The sequence below is a fragment of the Oreochromis aureus genome, linkage group 8 (assembly GCF_013358895.1).
Source record: "Oreochromis aureus strain Israel breed Guangdong linkage group 8, ZZ_aureus, whole genome shotgun sequence".
Classification (NCBI taxonomy): domain Eukaryota; kingdom Metazoa; phylum Chordata; class Actinopteri; order Cichliformes; family Cichlidae; genus Oreochromis; species Oreochromis aureus.
The window spans coordinates 24554186-24567908 of NC_052949.1; the positions used below are offsets into that span (position 1 = coordinate 24554186).

General features: G+C 41.9%; 1 protein-coding gene across 1 annotated transcript; it reads left to right on the plus strand.

Moving 5' to 3' along the window:
* Positions 1 to 879: 879 nt before the first annotated feature.
* LOC116330205 (5'(3')-deoxyribonucleotidase, mitochondrial) lies at positions 880 to 10472 on the plus strand. The gene is made up of 5 exons (XM_031752443.2): positions 880 to 1636; positions 2782 to 2882; positions 5464 to 5524; positions 5643 to 5757; positions 7931 to 10472. The coding sequence occupies exons 1-5, from the start codon at positions 1364 to 1366 to the stop codon at positions 8068 to 8070; spliced, it is 690 nt and encodes a 229-aa protein (XP_031608303.1). The 5' UTR covers positions 880 to 1363; the 3' UTR covers positions 8071 to 10472.
* Positions 10473 to 13723: the final 3251 nt, after the last annotated feature.

Sequence of the window (13723 nt, forward strand, 5' to 3'; positions counted from 1 at the left end):
ACTTCTACTTCTCTCTTTGAGAACTAGGAAATAAAGGAAGTGACGTACACACCGGAGTTATTAACGTAGATGTTTTATGGAGTGAGACCTCTTGCTAACTACTTTTACAGGACCACTATAGTGCTGCTTCTTTGGGAAACGGAAAATATTATGACATTGATACATTGAAAAATATGATTACATTTATATATGATTTGAATCAAGTTTTTGTTTAAATTTGAATAAAGTTGATATCTTTAAAATACCAGTTACTCTAAGTTTTGCTCTTAGTTTTTTACGTTTTACATGGTATCTTTGTCTTATTTATTTATTTATATGTGCAATCTCTTCAGTGTGTAAATGGGGTTAGGGTAAGTTGCACCAAAGCATACAGATTACATTTTTTATTACTCAAAAATCCATGTAACCTGTAGTTAGTTACTGATATTTCAACATAATTTGACCCATCATCAAATATATCTTCATCTTTTTCCTCTTCTGGTTGGTGCCTTTAGAGTCACCACATCTAAGTCTTTCTCCAGCATCTTTTTCTGTCTCTCTCTCTCTCTCACACACACACACACACACACACAAACGTATGTTATGTACAAGTGATGGATCTCTGGAAGCTCCCCTGTCTGATGCTAAATGTTTTGCCCCTCTACCTATCCATCATTCAGAATAAGCTGTCACATTTGGGCATAAAGAGATGACTGTGCATAAATTGCAATGAACCTAACTAACGACGGTTCTTTAGCCAATAAATAATCACACACGTTGCGTGTATGATTATTGTGGTGGTAAAACCTTTGCATTGTTGTAAATTTTTATATTTTTCACTGTACATGGCTCCTGAAAACAGCTGAGGAGTGAACCATCTTGGTCGTGCAAGATCTTTGTTGCGCACGGGCTCGTAGTACAGTTTGTTCTTACAGCTGAGCACTTCTCCCTTTGGTGCAGCGGCAGCTCCAGTTGTTTACTTCTCGTTTCACCTCAGACAGCTCTAACAGCATATGCTGTTTATCTCATATGCTGTGGAATTTTAGAAAGGCAGGCATTGGATGCCGGCCGGCTAATACACACTGACAACCGATACAAAGAGTTTCCGGTATTGTGGCCGCAGGCAGGTCACAGTTGAACTGCCCGCTGCGGCTGCTGTGGTGCTAGCCTGTCAGCTAGCCAGCGTCTGTTAGCTCATCTACCGCTCAGAATGTGAAAAGTTGGACAAAAATTCACAAGGGACAAATAACAGTGTCGAAAACGAGTACTGAAAGGGGTTTAGCTCCAGTGCTTGGAATTATTTTTGTTTGTGTAAGTCCCATGCCGACTTTACAAGCTGTTTCTGCTGACTGTTTGGAGAGGGCAGTGACTGAGGGCGTGAAAAATGTTGCTGCTTAGTGCAACACGCCTACTAGGAAGAGGGAAAACTTTGCTCCGAGATCCCATTAAGAGGATTTGCGCAAACATGTCGTTCACCTCTCGTTCCGGGAAGAGACTGCGGGTCCTGGTGGACATGGACGGAGTCCTGGCGGACTTCGAGGGGGGATTCCTGAAGAAGTATCGGGCCAGGTACCCGACGGAGCCCTACATCACCCTGGAGGACAGGAGAGGGTTTTGGGTGTCAACGCAGTACGGGCAGCTGAGGAGTGACCTTTGTGTGAGTGACAGAGGCACTAAATATAGTGGCTGAAATTCAACTTAATCTTTTGAATTAAAACTTGTAAAAAACAAAAATAAAAAACCCAAATCGAGAAAGCCTGTCTCATTTACATATGGTTAACAGTCAAGTTTCTGACTGCTCTGGGCTGGGACTTTTTCAGTAGGGTGGTACAGGAGTATTTATGGAAGAGGATTATGGCCACTGGGAAAAAATGTATTTTTTTTGTCAGAATTTTGAAGAAAAAAAAAACAAACCCAAAAGACGGCCCCACTTTTTCAGTACCTTCTAATCTTCTTAGTAAGTATTGGACTATTGCATGGTCGAACAATATTTTCTTCCAGAATATAGTGAAAATTAGAAGAAAGTAACATAATATGAATGGAAATTAAATGCTGGAATTTTTACAGTGGAAGCAGAATAATCACATGTACTACATTACAGTCTACTACTGGTCTCATGCCTGATTTAGACTTCTGCGGCAAATCTACATCATAGTATAACTGAAACTGGAAATACCTTTAAATGTTTCTGGTTAAAAAGAAACAATAAATAGTTTAATCGTACTCCACAACCTTCCACGTAACCCGAGAAATGTAACTACATGTCGGGTCAGACGATATGGCATGGAAGGTTATGGCACAGGAGTTTACAGTTACAGTGTAGATTTCCCGCAGACATCTAAATCAGGCATTATCCTTGCTCTCATCCTATGGCTCTGGGGATTGTGAGATTGACAGCGCTCTAGCTCAGTACCATTAATCAGCATTGGGGGACTTTTAAGGGGCTGGTGTCCCCGCTTCATGTGTAGACACAGCCATGGACGCACATTCTTGAATTGGTTTGTGTGGATGAATGACTCAACCTCGATTTCCTTGTGGTTCACTGTAATGTGAAGTGTTGAGCAGTTCACTCACTACTCCATTTGATTATGTGTTTCCTTCAGTGTCTTAATTCACCTACTCCAAGCAAGAAGTAAAGTGCTACCTTGTAATCATGTCCACAGAAGTTGGCCTTTTGGACTTTACTTCCTCAGGGCTCATGAACACTCACGTGGATACACGTACTGTACATGCACCTGATTAATATACACGGTTGCAGATAAGCTGTATGCATGTGTTTTGTTTCCTTTTTTTAAACTCCAGGAAAAAGCTATCAGCATCTGGGAGTCCAAAGGTTTCTTCATAGACTTGGACCCGCTGCCAGGAGGAGTGGAGGCGGTCAAGGAGATGGCCGAGATGAATGAGTAGGTCTTGGAAGTTGCAGTGCATTTATCTCACATAAACAAAAGAGAGTGAGAGGAGTTCTTGTTGTATCACAAGTGGCTTAAATCAGCATAATGGGAGAAAAATGTGCATGATTAGATATTTGCATGTAGCACTTTGGTCAGTAGGGAGGTGGGGGAAATGGTGTTTTGAGTTAATATGTATTTAACTTTGCAAAATAATGCCAGGCTTTGTGGTTTATCATTTTCCACACAGTTTCACCCTGTTTAGTTCACTTTATCTCTACATTTAGCTGGCTGGATTTTAAGGCTCTGTTTTCATACAAAAGCCCCGCAAACCAGCAAAGCAGCAATGGCCTGCTCAGCCCAGTTTAAAAGAAAACCTGGGAGGTGGGAAGCCTGTAATGAGTGACTATGCTCCTAAACACATCACCAAAGTGTTTACCGGGGACAAGTCAGAGGGCTGTTTTCCCATAGACTTTCTTTACACCTGCACCTATCACCCCCTGATGGTCATTAAAAAGAATGCATGTTTAAGACACTTGGTATTGGCGTCCCTTTTCAGACCCAGAAGCTACAGTGTTATGCAAAAGCCATGAGCCACCACTCATTTCTTCACACTCTCCTATGAAAATGGGAAATGGGTGCGGCGACAAAGGATATTGAAAATTGAGCTACTGGGCAGAAGGAAAAGGGGAACACACACAGAAGATTTATCGATGTAGCGAAGGAGGACATGTAGAGGGTTGGTGTGACAGAAAAGGATGCCAGGGGTTGGGTTAGACAGGGAACCCTTAAAGGGAGCAGAGGGAAGAATCACAGTATACAGTATATAAGGTAATTCTAATGAGCTTGAAAGTCAATATTTGGTATGACCGGCTTCGTTCTTCAATACAGCCAGTGTTGTGTGCTTTTTGTGTTCATAATTCCACCAATTTTGACAACATCCCCAACTTTACTGGTTAAAATCGAGCCCCAAACCATGACATTGCCTCCACCATGTTTTATAGGCAGCTGTAGAGACTCACGATATGAACAAAAAAAAAAAAAAGAAATTTGGATTCATCACTCCATCAGACCTGTCGCCACTGATTTTCAGTCTACTTCTTATGTAGTTTGGGATACCTCAGCCTTTTCTCTCTGTTTCCCTTTCTTAAGCACAGCTTCTTGACAGTCATCCTTCCACTGACACAATTTCTGACAAGGCTTTATCGAACAGTAGATTAACTCAAGATACATCTCTCTGATCTGTTTTCAGCTCTTTGCTTGATTCTTTTTTTTAACCTAGTTCTTAAAGATATGACTTTCAGATACTGTTCGTCTCCTGTTCTTCTTTTGTCATTCACCTGTTCAATTTCCTCAAATTCTTAAGGACACACTCCACACCATGCTGAAACAAGGCAAGTTTTTGGCTAATAGCTCTTTGTCAATCACCTTTTGGTGACAAAAAATAATGTTTTATGCTTGTTAAGCTGAGCAATCTTTGACATTTTTCTAAGATTCAACTGACTTTACTGCACTTTTTTTAGCTTCCATGGAAGCAAAATATAAATTAGGATTGGCTCAAGACTTTTGCACAATACTGTACATCCATCTTTTATTCTGTCGGTGATTTTTGAGACAGATTGTGAACAACTCCTTTTGATGGAGTTTTTTTTTCTGTTTTGTCTGAACCTGACCAAATAAATCAAGTCTGAAAGCCCCTGTTGCTCATTCCAGTCGCTCACAAAAGCCAGCAAGACTAGATTCTATAACATACACGTGAATTAGATATTTATGTTTGGAGCACATTTTATATATTTTTTTACACATATTAAAACAGTGATTGTGTATTGGGTCCTCAACGCTGCCAAAACAGAGACAACTTGCCACTCAGGGCTGTGCCTGAAGGCATCAAGCGTCGAGGCTGCTGTAAAGCCTCCTAGGCCTGGCATCAGTAGTGAATGTGATGGTCTGTTTGTCTGTCTTCTCTCTATGATCTATTTGTGCACTGCAGTCAGTGACAGCAGCAGGCCATAGGGACAATTACAGACACCTGGCCTCCATGTTGTATCACCACACAGCCTGTCTTTGAGCGCGCCAGCACCACGCTGTTCTCCCATTCACTCAGCCTCACGACTCAGATGGCCCCATGCTGTGATATTTTCAGTATTTTTTTTTCCCCTCTTTCTAATAAATGATTTAAAACACATCACCCTGAGTCTTACTCAGGGACGGTCACGTGTAGTTTTTGATGATATTTTAATAAGTGTGATCTGAATCAGTGTGACATAGGCTGTGACTACTTTTTTATTTTTTTCTGGGAGCAGTCTCGGAGGAGAATGCACGTGAATAACATCTAAAAATATCAAAAGCTATGAACTTCGCTTACATTTCTTCTACTGCTAAAAGTGAATGGCTTTCTTTAGCCACCAGTGCCTGAATGTGCACGTTCTCCTATCAGGGTAATGCACCATACACGTGATTTCATGTTTACTGGGAACCTCCCCCACATGAATTCCTGTCATAAAAGTTCAGGCCTAAGCAGCTGGAAGGTAAATATTAATACTGTGTGTTTGTAACTTTTCCACTCTGGTCTGTTTGTTTCCCTTTGTTTCTGCAGCACAGATGTCTTTATTTGCACCAGCCCTATAAAACATTATAAACACTGCCCACATGAGAAGGTAGGCCTACTGCAAATCAATAACAAATATCCATTTTTCTGTGGAAATGATTAATGTGTTCCACTCTTTGCTGATGAGATCTCATCTGCTGTGTGTGTGTGTGTGTGTTTTTGTCTAGTATGCCTGGGTGGAGAAGCATCTGGGCCGTGACTTCCTGGAACAGGTCATTCTGACCCGAGACAAGACGTTAATCACCGGCGACCTCCTGATAGACGACAAGCCTGACATTCTAGGTGAGGCCTCCGTGGAACTTTGTGTGGGTGCACTTTTGTGTGTTTCACGATTCTTTTATTTTAATATTAGTGCTTTAAAAATCTTTTTTTGGTTATTTTTGGTCTGTGAAGTGATCTGCTCCGGTTCAGCCTCTATGGCTTCATGAAATAAAACCAACATTTTTGAACAATAACTTTAGCAAAAAAAAAAAGGCATTCAAACTACTTATTTGTAGCTTGCTTCATTTCATTTTGCAAATTTCAGTAGAGCGCTGCAATCGCAGTGCATTCTGGGTAATCAAGGCCATGTTGTCGTTCATAAAAATAAAGATAGATGCTAACAAATAATGAGGGGAAAAACACACTAATGCCCAGAGAATCCCCAATTAGCCTGAAGCTGAAGTACCTGGAGAGAATCCACGCAAGCATGAGTGATAGTGGACTTGGATCCAGGATAATCTTGCTGGACTTAAATATGGTCACACAAAGAATGGTAGTCCTGAGAGCTGAAAAGAAGCCAACTAGACTTCTTTAGGTTTTGAAGACATTTCAAATCTCATCCAAGAGGCTTCTTCAGTTCTAGAATAATTGGTAGCGAGCTCTTCCAGTAAGGGTGGTCCTGAGGGTTGTTACCCCACCCCACCATTATGTGAGCGATTGAGGTCACCTAAGGCAAGGTGTGAGTGGTTGAAACAATTGGGAAAAGAACTCGGGACCGTAGGTGGCTGATAGTTGGTGCCATAAGCCACCGCCTCTGTTCAATGACAGCTGTTTACAGTGGGTCTAGATGGCCTCCTTTATTCCTCTCTTAAACCCTTTCTTCATCCAAAATGTGAACATTGGTGTCCTCCAAAGACAGTCCTTCCTTGTTTTCCTAGTCCTAAAATCCTTTCCCAGTTGTTTTCATGCGCTGACAGGTGAGCAGAGACTATACCACTGAAGGTCATTGATCATGCTAGCTGGGTTTCCACATAAAGCGCTGATCATAACTGATCTCCGAGCAGTGAAAGCAGTGCCTGCAGCTTACCTCACACACTGGTCTCTCATCAGTTTACCATGAAAAAATTTGTACTTACCCATCTAGATTTTGTTGGGACTTAAAATTCGGGGCTATGCCAAGTTGGTTGGCCAACATAGGCAGTTGTCTGTAGCCTTTTGGAGGATATTTCATAAAGGTGACAGATAATGATAGTTGTGCGCAACATACCATCCAAGAAGTTTGCATTCCAGGTCCAGTAAAATTCAAGCATTTTATTAGTCTGTGATATAGTGCTTAAATTAGCAGGTGTCTTCGGATGCAGCTTGGTAAAGAAACCAGTGTTAGCTGAGTCTAAATCTGAGCCAAAAACATGCCAACACTGGTGCTATAAAATGCAGACTCCAAAATGAACTGATGAATGAACATTATGTTGCCATTGTTCATTTTCTATACACAGTTTATGCTTTACCCCCTGTCATGCTAAAGACAGCAGCAGTAATATTGCATTAGATTGCTAGAATAAAATGTTTTCACACCTGATTACATCCAATCTGATATCTACATTTTTATTCAAAATGTAACCATCATGCTAAAACAGCTGCAACTTTCCAAATGTGCACATGCTTTGGTGTGACGCTCAGCTTTTCATTACTTTTTTGTTATCAAAAGAACACATTTGTACATTAGTAATTTTTTCAAACAGAGTTCCAGAGTGCAAAGATGTTTTTACGTAATAATGTGCAGATACACACTAATGTCTGATGCTGGCTGCGAGTGCAGATTTGCCTAAATAAAAAAACCCTCTTGAAATGCTGAGTATTTAGCTTATGAGTAGATCTCAAAGTTAGTCGGCTTGAGTTGTGTAAATTATTGCTGCTGCAGTTAATTCAGTAGGAAAATACAGTAGTTCTCTGATCTGAGCAGATCAGGGATGATAACTATTTTTCTTTTTTTAAATCACCGAAAGAACAGAAAAACAAATGAAGAATGAAAAACAAAGCAAAATCTTTAAAGAGGACTTTTGCATAATAATGTTTGTGAAACTCGGTGTGGGTGTTATAATTATTTGCATCCATTTTCAATGCTTTGATTGCCACCTCATGAGGCAGCTGCTGCAGCGTTCCTACGGTCTGTCAGGACAATTTGTATCCTTCACACACTTAAATACAGGGAGCTGCCACTTTAATAATCTTTATATTTCTGTGACTTGGACAGGTGTGGAGCCAAATCCAGCGTGGGAGCACATCCTGTTCAGTGCCTGCCACAACAAGCACCTGCCCCTCAGCCTCCCCCAGAGACGGCTCCTCTCATGGTCAGATGATTGGAGGGCCATCCTGGACAGCAAAAGGCAGTGAGGGGCTCCTGCACAGCCCAGCCCCACAGCAGCCTGGCATCTGGGTTAATGGAAGTTCTGGTGTTCGCTGCTATGGCCTTGGCATACTTTTCTCCACTAAGTGGGGTGTGGAGGCTTAAGAGGGATGAGCAGTTTACGTTTCAGGTTGAATGGAAGTCGTGCTGTACAAGCAGACTGTTGATCCAGTCTGTTAGAAGAGGATGTTCACTTGCTCGACCACAAAGGGGCACTCTGAGACTGTGTATGAATTTGTATTGGAGACCAGATTCTGTACAATCTCACTGAATGAGAAGGACAAAAGGAGTTCATAAAAAGATACATGGTAAGTGGAAAGGACAGATTATGTTGAGTGACCTCGACGGTTATGGATTCACTTTGCATTCTGGATGTTTCTCAGATTCACACAAAATGGATTTCTGAGCCATTGCGTGGTCTCTCTGTGGCCTTCATTGTAAAAGGCTTATCAATATTTAACTGCACCGTCCTGCACTCGTGAGTCAGTGTGATGTGATTCACAACAGGGCACTCCACTGCACCCAAAAAAGCTCAAAAATACACCCTGAGTCGTGGGCACTGGCGAACACATAAACACAGGACAGTGACTTGGAGTCAAAATTACTGTTTTATTAGGTTGTCATTATTTTGCATGTATTGTGTAGGTATGTGCCATGCCACTGTTATGTAAATGCAAAAATACTGTGAAATCCACTCTGGTTTTTAAAAAGGTTAAAAGCCTACATGGGTGCTCTTTTTTTACAATATGTATTTGTTCAATATTTCACTGATACACGAATGAGAAAAGTAGCTGCACACGTGCATCTTGCCAAACATTGCTAGTGTAGATTGTTGTAGGCACTGAAGACTGAGTAATATTGGTTCAGTGTTGGTTAATAATGAACCAATATTCAATATTAATATATCACTGACAAGTCCATATGTTAATCAAAATTCTGGTAGGGTAGCTCTGCATGATTCATTTCATAATAATCATCATTTCATTTACATTGGACCCTTCTGCCACCTCCCAAGTTCATCGTTGGTCATAGACAAGCCAGATCAGAGGAGTTTGCATCAGGTGTATGGAGAATTCTGTAGGGGCTACTTGTGCACACATTGGCCTCATTATTTGAAACTTTGCCCATGTTTAATATAAACATCCACAATTGCAACAGCATGGATATGACAGAATGCAGTATAAGGAAAAGCGGAAATCTATAGGAGCCTAAGGAAGGATGAGAGCTGAGCAGCAACATTGATCACTATGTTTTATAAGTGGTATGCCACCATTCTGTTCATATTTTTAGAGCAGGGGTGTCCAACTCCAGTCCTTCAGAGCTACTGTCCTGCAGCTTTTACATGCAACCCTACTCAAACACAGCTGAATCAAATGCTTGGATTACCTCTTCAGCACGCTATCAAGTTTGGCAAAGGCCTGATAACAAGCCATTCATTTGATTCAGGTGTGTCGGGACAAGGATGCATCTAAAAGCTGCAGGACAGTAGCTCTTGAGGACTGGAGTTGGACACCCCTGTTTTAAAGCTTATCTTCAGAAGCATGTCAAGCAAGATTTAAGTTGTAGAAAATGTTTTAATGTTCCAAAAATAAACAGTTTTTATTTCAGCTTGTCATTAATTACTTGAAAACTTGTATTAATTTTTAGCAATTATATTTTTATTATATTTTTAGCATTTATAAACTGTATAAAATCACCACTTTCTCAGTGTCACTGTCCTGCTTCAATCATTTGCAGTTTTATTCACCAACTCTACTAGAATATGTCTGAATATGATTCACAGTTCAAAATACCGAACCTTGGTGCGGCACCTAATTTCATACGTTATCTGAGTGAACGAGCCAACTTCCTGTGTGCCTGCAATGACCATATTAAGTATTTGCACTCTCTGACATCATACAGATCAAAGAGTTGGTAAAAATGGAGTGTTTAGTGCATTCTCGCTTTTCCTTACTTGCACCGATGCTAACCTCATTGGAAACTTGATGCTTTTAACATGAACACCCACCAGAGTAACGGCACCTGTGGCTAGCAAAGCAGTAATAGGTCCCCTTTAGGATACACAGATGATATGTAGATGCTGGGATAAAATGCTTTTTAATTTCTTCTGGTATATTTTTGCCTGCTAGCATCCTTTCACAGAACTACGCACTAGATGCTAATTATGTGTAATGAAAGATGTACGTAGTGCTGAGTGCTTGTCTTTTTGTGACTAGCTTATACATATTCATGTCAGTTCAATACAAATCCAAATGTTTGTTTATGCCAGTGGAATGTTTTGATCCACCTCTATTAAAACCCATGCAAAAAACCAATAACTTGATGACCTGGGCATTTTAAACAGTCTTCTCTCATTTAACAGTGCCATTAAAAAGAAAGTTTCATTGGCTTTGGTTGTTTTGATATTTTTTCATTAAAATGCATGCTGCTTAGTCACATGAAATCATAGATAACTTTCTGCCAAAGACTGGAAACATGCCCACACTCGTGGTTTGACATTCTGGCACTTTTGGGGGGGTTTAACTAAACATGAAGAACGCTCCTCTTTGTGCTCTTTGTTGTAGTTTGCTCTGTGCACTGATCATATCAGTTGAGGAAAAAACCTCAAGAAACTGATGAGATGATTTGTGCAGATGGAAGCGTTTAATTTTCTTGAGCTCAAAAAGAAGGCAGCTGGACTTCTTTAGATTTCTGAAGATGTTTCGCCTCGCATCTAAGAGGTTTCTGGAGTTCTTGCCCAGTTGACTGTCATGACCTGGATGACAAAGAACCTGCACAGACAGCTATTAATTTGATTAAACTCACTGCTGCGAAGCCCAGCAATTCATATAACTTTTGTTCACATAGCACCAATTCAGTCGCCTCACTTTATATTGAAATGTAAAGACTCTACAAAATTAGGGAGAAAACACCCACAATAAGATGATCTCACATGAGTGAGCACTTGGTGACAGTGGAAAGGAAGAACTCCCTTTTAACAGGAAGAACTTTGGACATCTCTGTTGGCATCTCAGATGTTGGCATCACATTTTACTAAAGCAAGCATATGTAATGACATTCTGTTTACAGATTTAGATGTGAACCGGTTATGTAAATTTATTGAGACTTTGCTCACCAGAACATCTATTACCCTGAAGCCAGTGTGCACACTAGAAGGGAGCTTGAGCATAATTTGCAATGGTTTTTGTTTTCGTGCATCATGCTCAAATCATCAGTAAAGCATTCTGCTGTAAAGACAAAAAGCGTCTGCCTCACCGTCTCTGTTCAGTGAATACTTTGTATCAGATTTCTCATTATGATTTTTCATGTTCTTCCAATAAATCCACAGCGAATGGAGCACATTAGGGTCAGCAGATGACATGAGCGTCATGAGCAGTTGGCTTTTCCACAAAACGTCACGGTTGGAGGAAGATTATCAACAAAAGCAGCTTTTATGTCAGAATTGTACTTATTGTGGTCCTCAATAAACACTGCCTGCTTTCAAAACTTATCTTCTCTGATTGATGTGAGATCAAGGGAAACTTAAAAGACACTTGAGTAAGAAAATCAAACTAAGAAAGAAGTGTTTCGCTCAGAAAATGGTACAAAGAAAAGGTGTAAAGACTTTGTGAGCAAAGAAAAGAGAGACTTCTTTAACTTCAACTTAGACATTCACATTACTCACACTCTCATTACACATACATATAGGATCTTGGGGGTGGGCACGCTACACGGATTCCAAATTACCATCAGGGTGTACACCTCACCCCTGGCGTCGTTGCCCACCTCTCAATTTTAAATACACGTAGACATTGAGGGCTAGCAGGAGGGGCTATACGCTTACCTGCTGCTCTGGCAGGTAGCTCCATGCCCTCCTGGGTTTTAAATGCACCTTAGAACACACATACATCAACACTACATATGAGCAGGTGGAGGGAGGTTTGGAGTCTTCCTACACCCCCGTTCTCTGCGGCCTGCTGGAGCGGGGGGGCTAGGAGGAGGAGTTGGCCGTCCGACTGGGGTCTGGAATGTGGGGCCTCCCTGCTGCTGCGGAGTCGGGGCAGTCTGCTTCTCCCCACCACAGGGAAAAGGGTAACACCACCTGGGTCTGGGCGCAGTTTCCCCCTCCAGGGGCAAGGGTACCTAGACCCGGGGCTTAGAGTACGCTTGGGGGTGTGATTGTGTGTACAGTGTCTCTCTATGTCTGTCTCCACGTTGGGTGAGTGTTGAGTAATTGTATATGAGAGCATGAGGGTGGGAATAGATGTTTGTATCTGTGTGTGCCTGTTTGTCTGTGTCTATATGTCAGGTTGGGTATCAGACGCCACCTCTCTGGGGACATCTCAGGCCCTCCAAGGTTTGGGCCCATCTCCCCACCACTTCCCCTGCCGGTGGCGGGCGCCTCAGACATCGGTGCGTTGGTGGTTCTTTGTGTCCGGGGTGGGCGCCCAGGTACCCACCGGCTCACTCCTTGGCGGCTGCTTATCGGGGCCTGGAGCCTGGGGCTCGCTCGGGCCACTGGGGATGGGGTGCCCTTGGCCTCTCGGCCGGGGCTCGGTCACTCAGGCACAGCTGGCTGCCGGTGGAGCTCACGGGCACGTCACTGCAACCCCCCCCCGGCTTCTGCTCCGTGGCTGCTGAGTGACCCCTCATCTGGGACTCTCCTCAGCTCTTTCTGGGATAGTGGCGTGGCTGCCCCTCTGTTGGTCTTCCTTGGTCTCTTGTGTTCTGGGGGCCTCTGGATGTCTGGAGTTTTGATCTCCTCCATACCTGCGTCATGCCCTGGAGGTCGGGGCAGTGGCCCCCCACACCCTCTAGCAGATCATTACATGAAGGAACCTTTTAAAAACAAGCGCGTTCATGCTCACAGGTGCACACACGGGTGATCACACACAAACTACACCCTTTTGGGCTCCTACCTCAAAGCACACTGTGTGCTGTCGATCTCACGTGCTGCACAATAATGTTTAATATTTAGTATTTACTGTCATATTCCCATAGATCATTGTGATCTTGTTTATTACTCCCGTTTTCTTCTGCTTGCTTTCTTTTTTCTTTCTCAATAGGTGATCCAGATGATCGATATATGTATTTTTTGTCTGCTTATTCTGTTGGTTTTGGTTTTGCCCTTTTTCCCCGTCCCTCTTCTCAGCTGTTTTCTTTCCTCTTTCTTTCTCCCTTTCTTTCCACCAGTCAAGTCTGTCCCGTATTCAGCAAGTGAAAATAAAATAAACAATAAAAGGTGAATCAAATGGACCATTACGGCAAGGCTGGGATGGTCAATTTGGTAAAGTAAATCCGTTGGGCATCTTTCTTCGCCTTTAGACAATAATTCTGATGGCAAAAGAACCAAACGGGACAGGTTAAAAAAAAAAAAAAAAAAAAAAAAAAAAAAAAAAGAAAGACTTCTTTAAAAAGAACGGAGCTTGATGACATGAGTCCTCTGTTCTTGTATAATATTATTGATATAGGGTGTTTCTATTCCTGCATCAACTTATTTTATTCAACCATCATGTGATGGGTTGAGAGGAAACTGACTTATTATTTATATTGGCCCTAAAAATGAGGGCTGGGATTGCTTTAAAGGTTATTTTACCAAGTCTATATCTTTTTGGGGGGAAATAGCAGTTTCAGTACAAAATCATTGACCCCAGCCTGTTT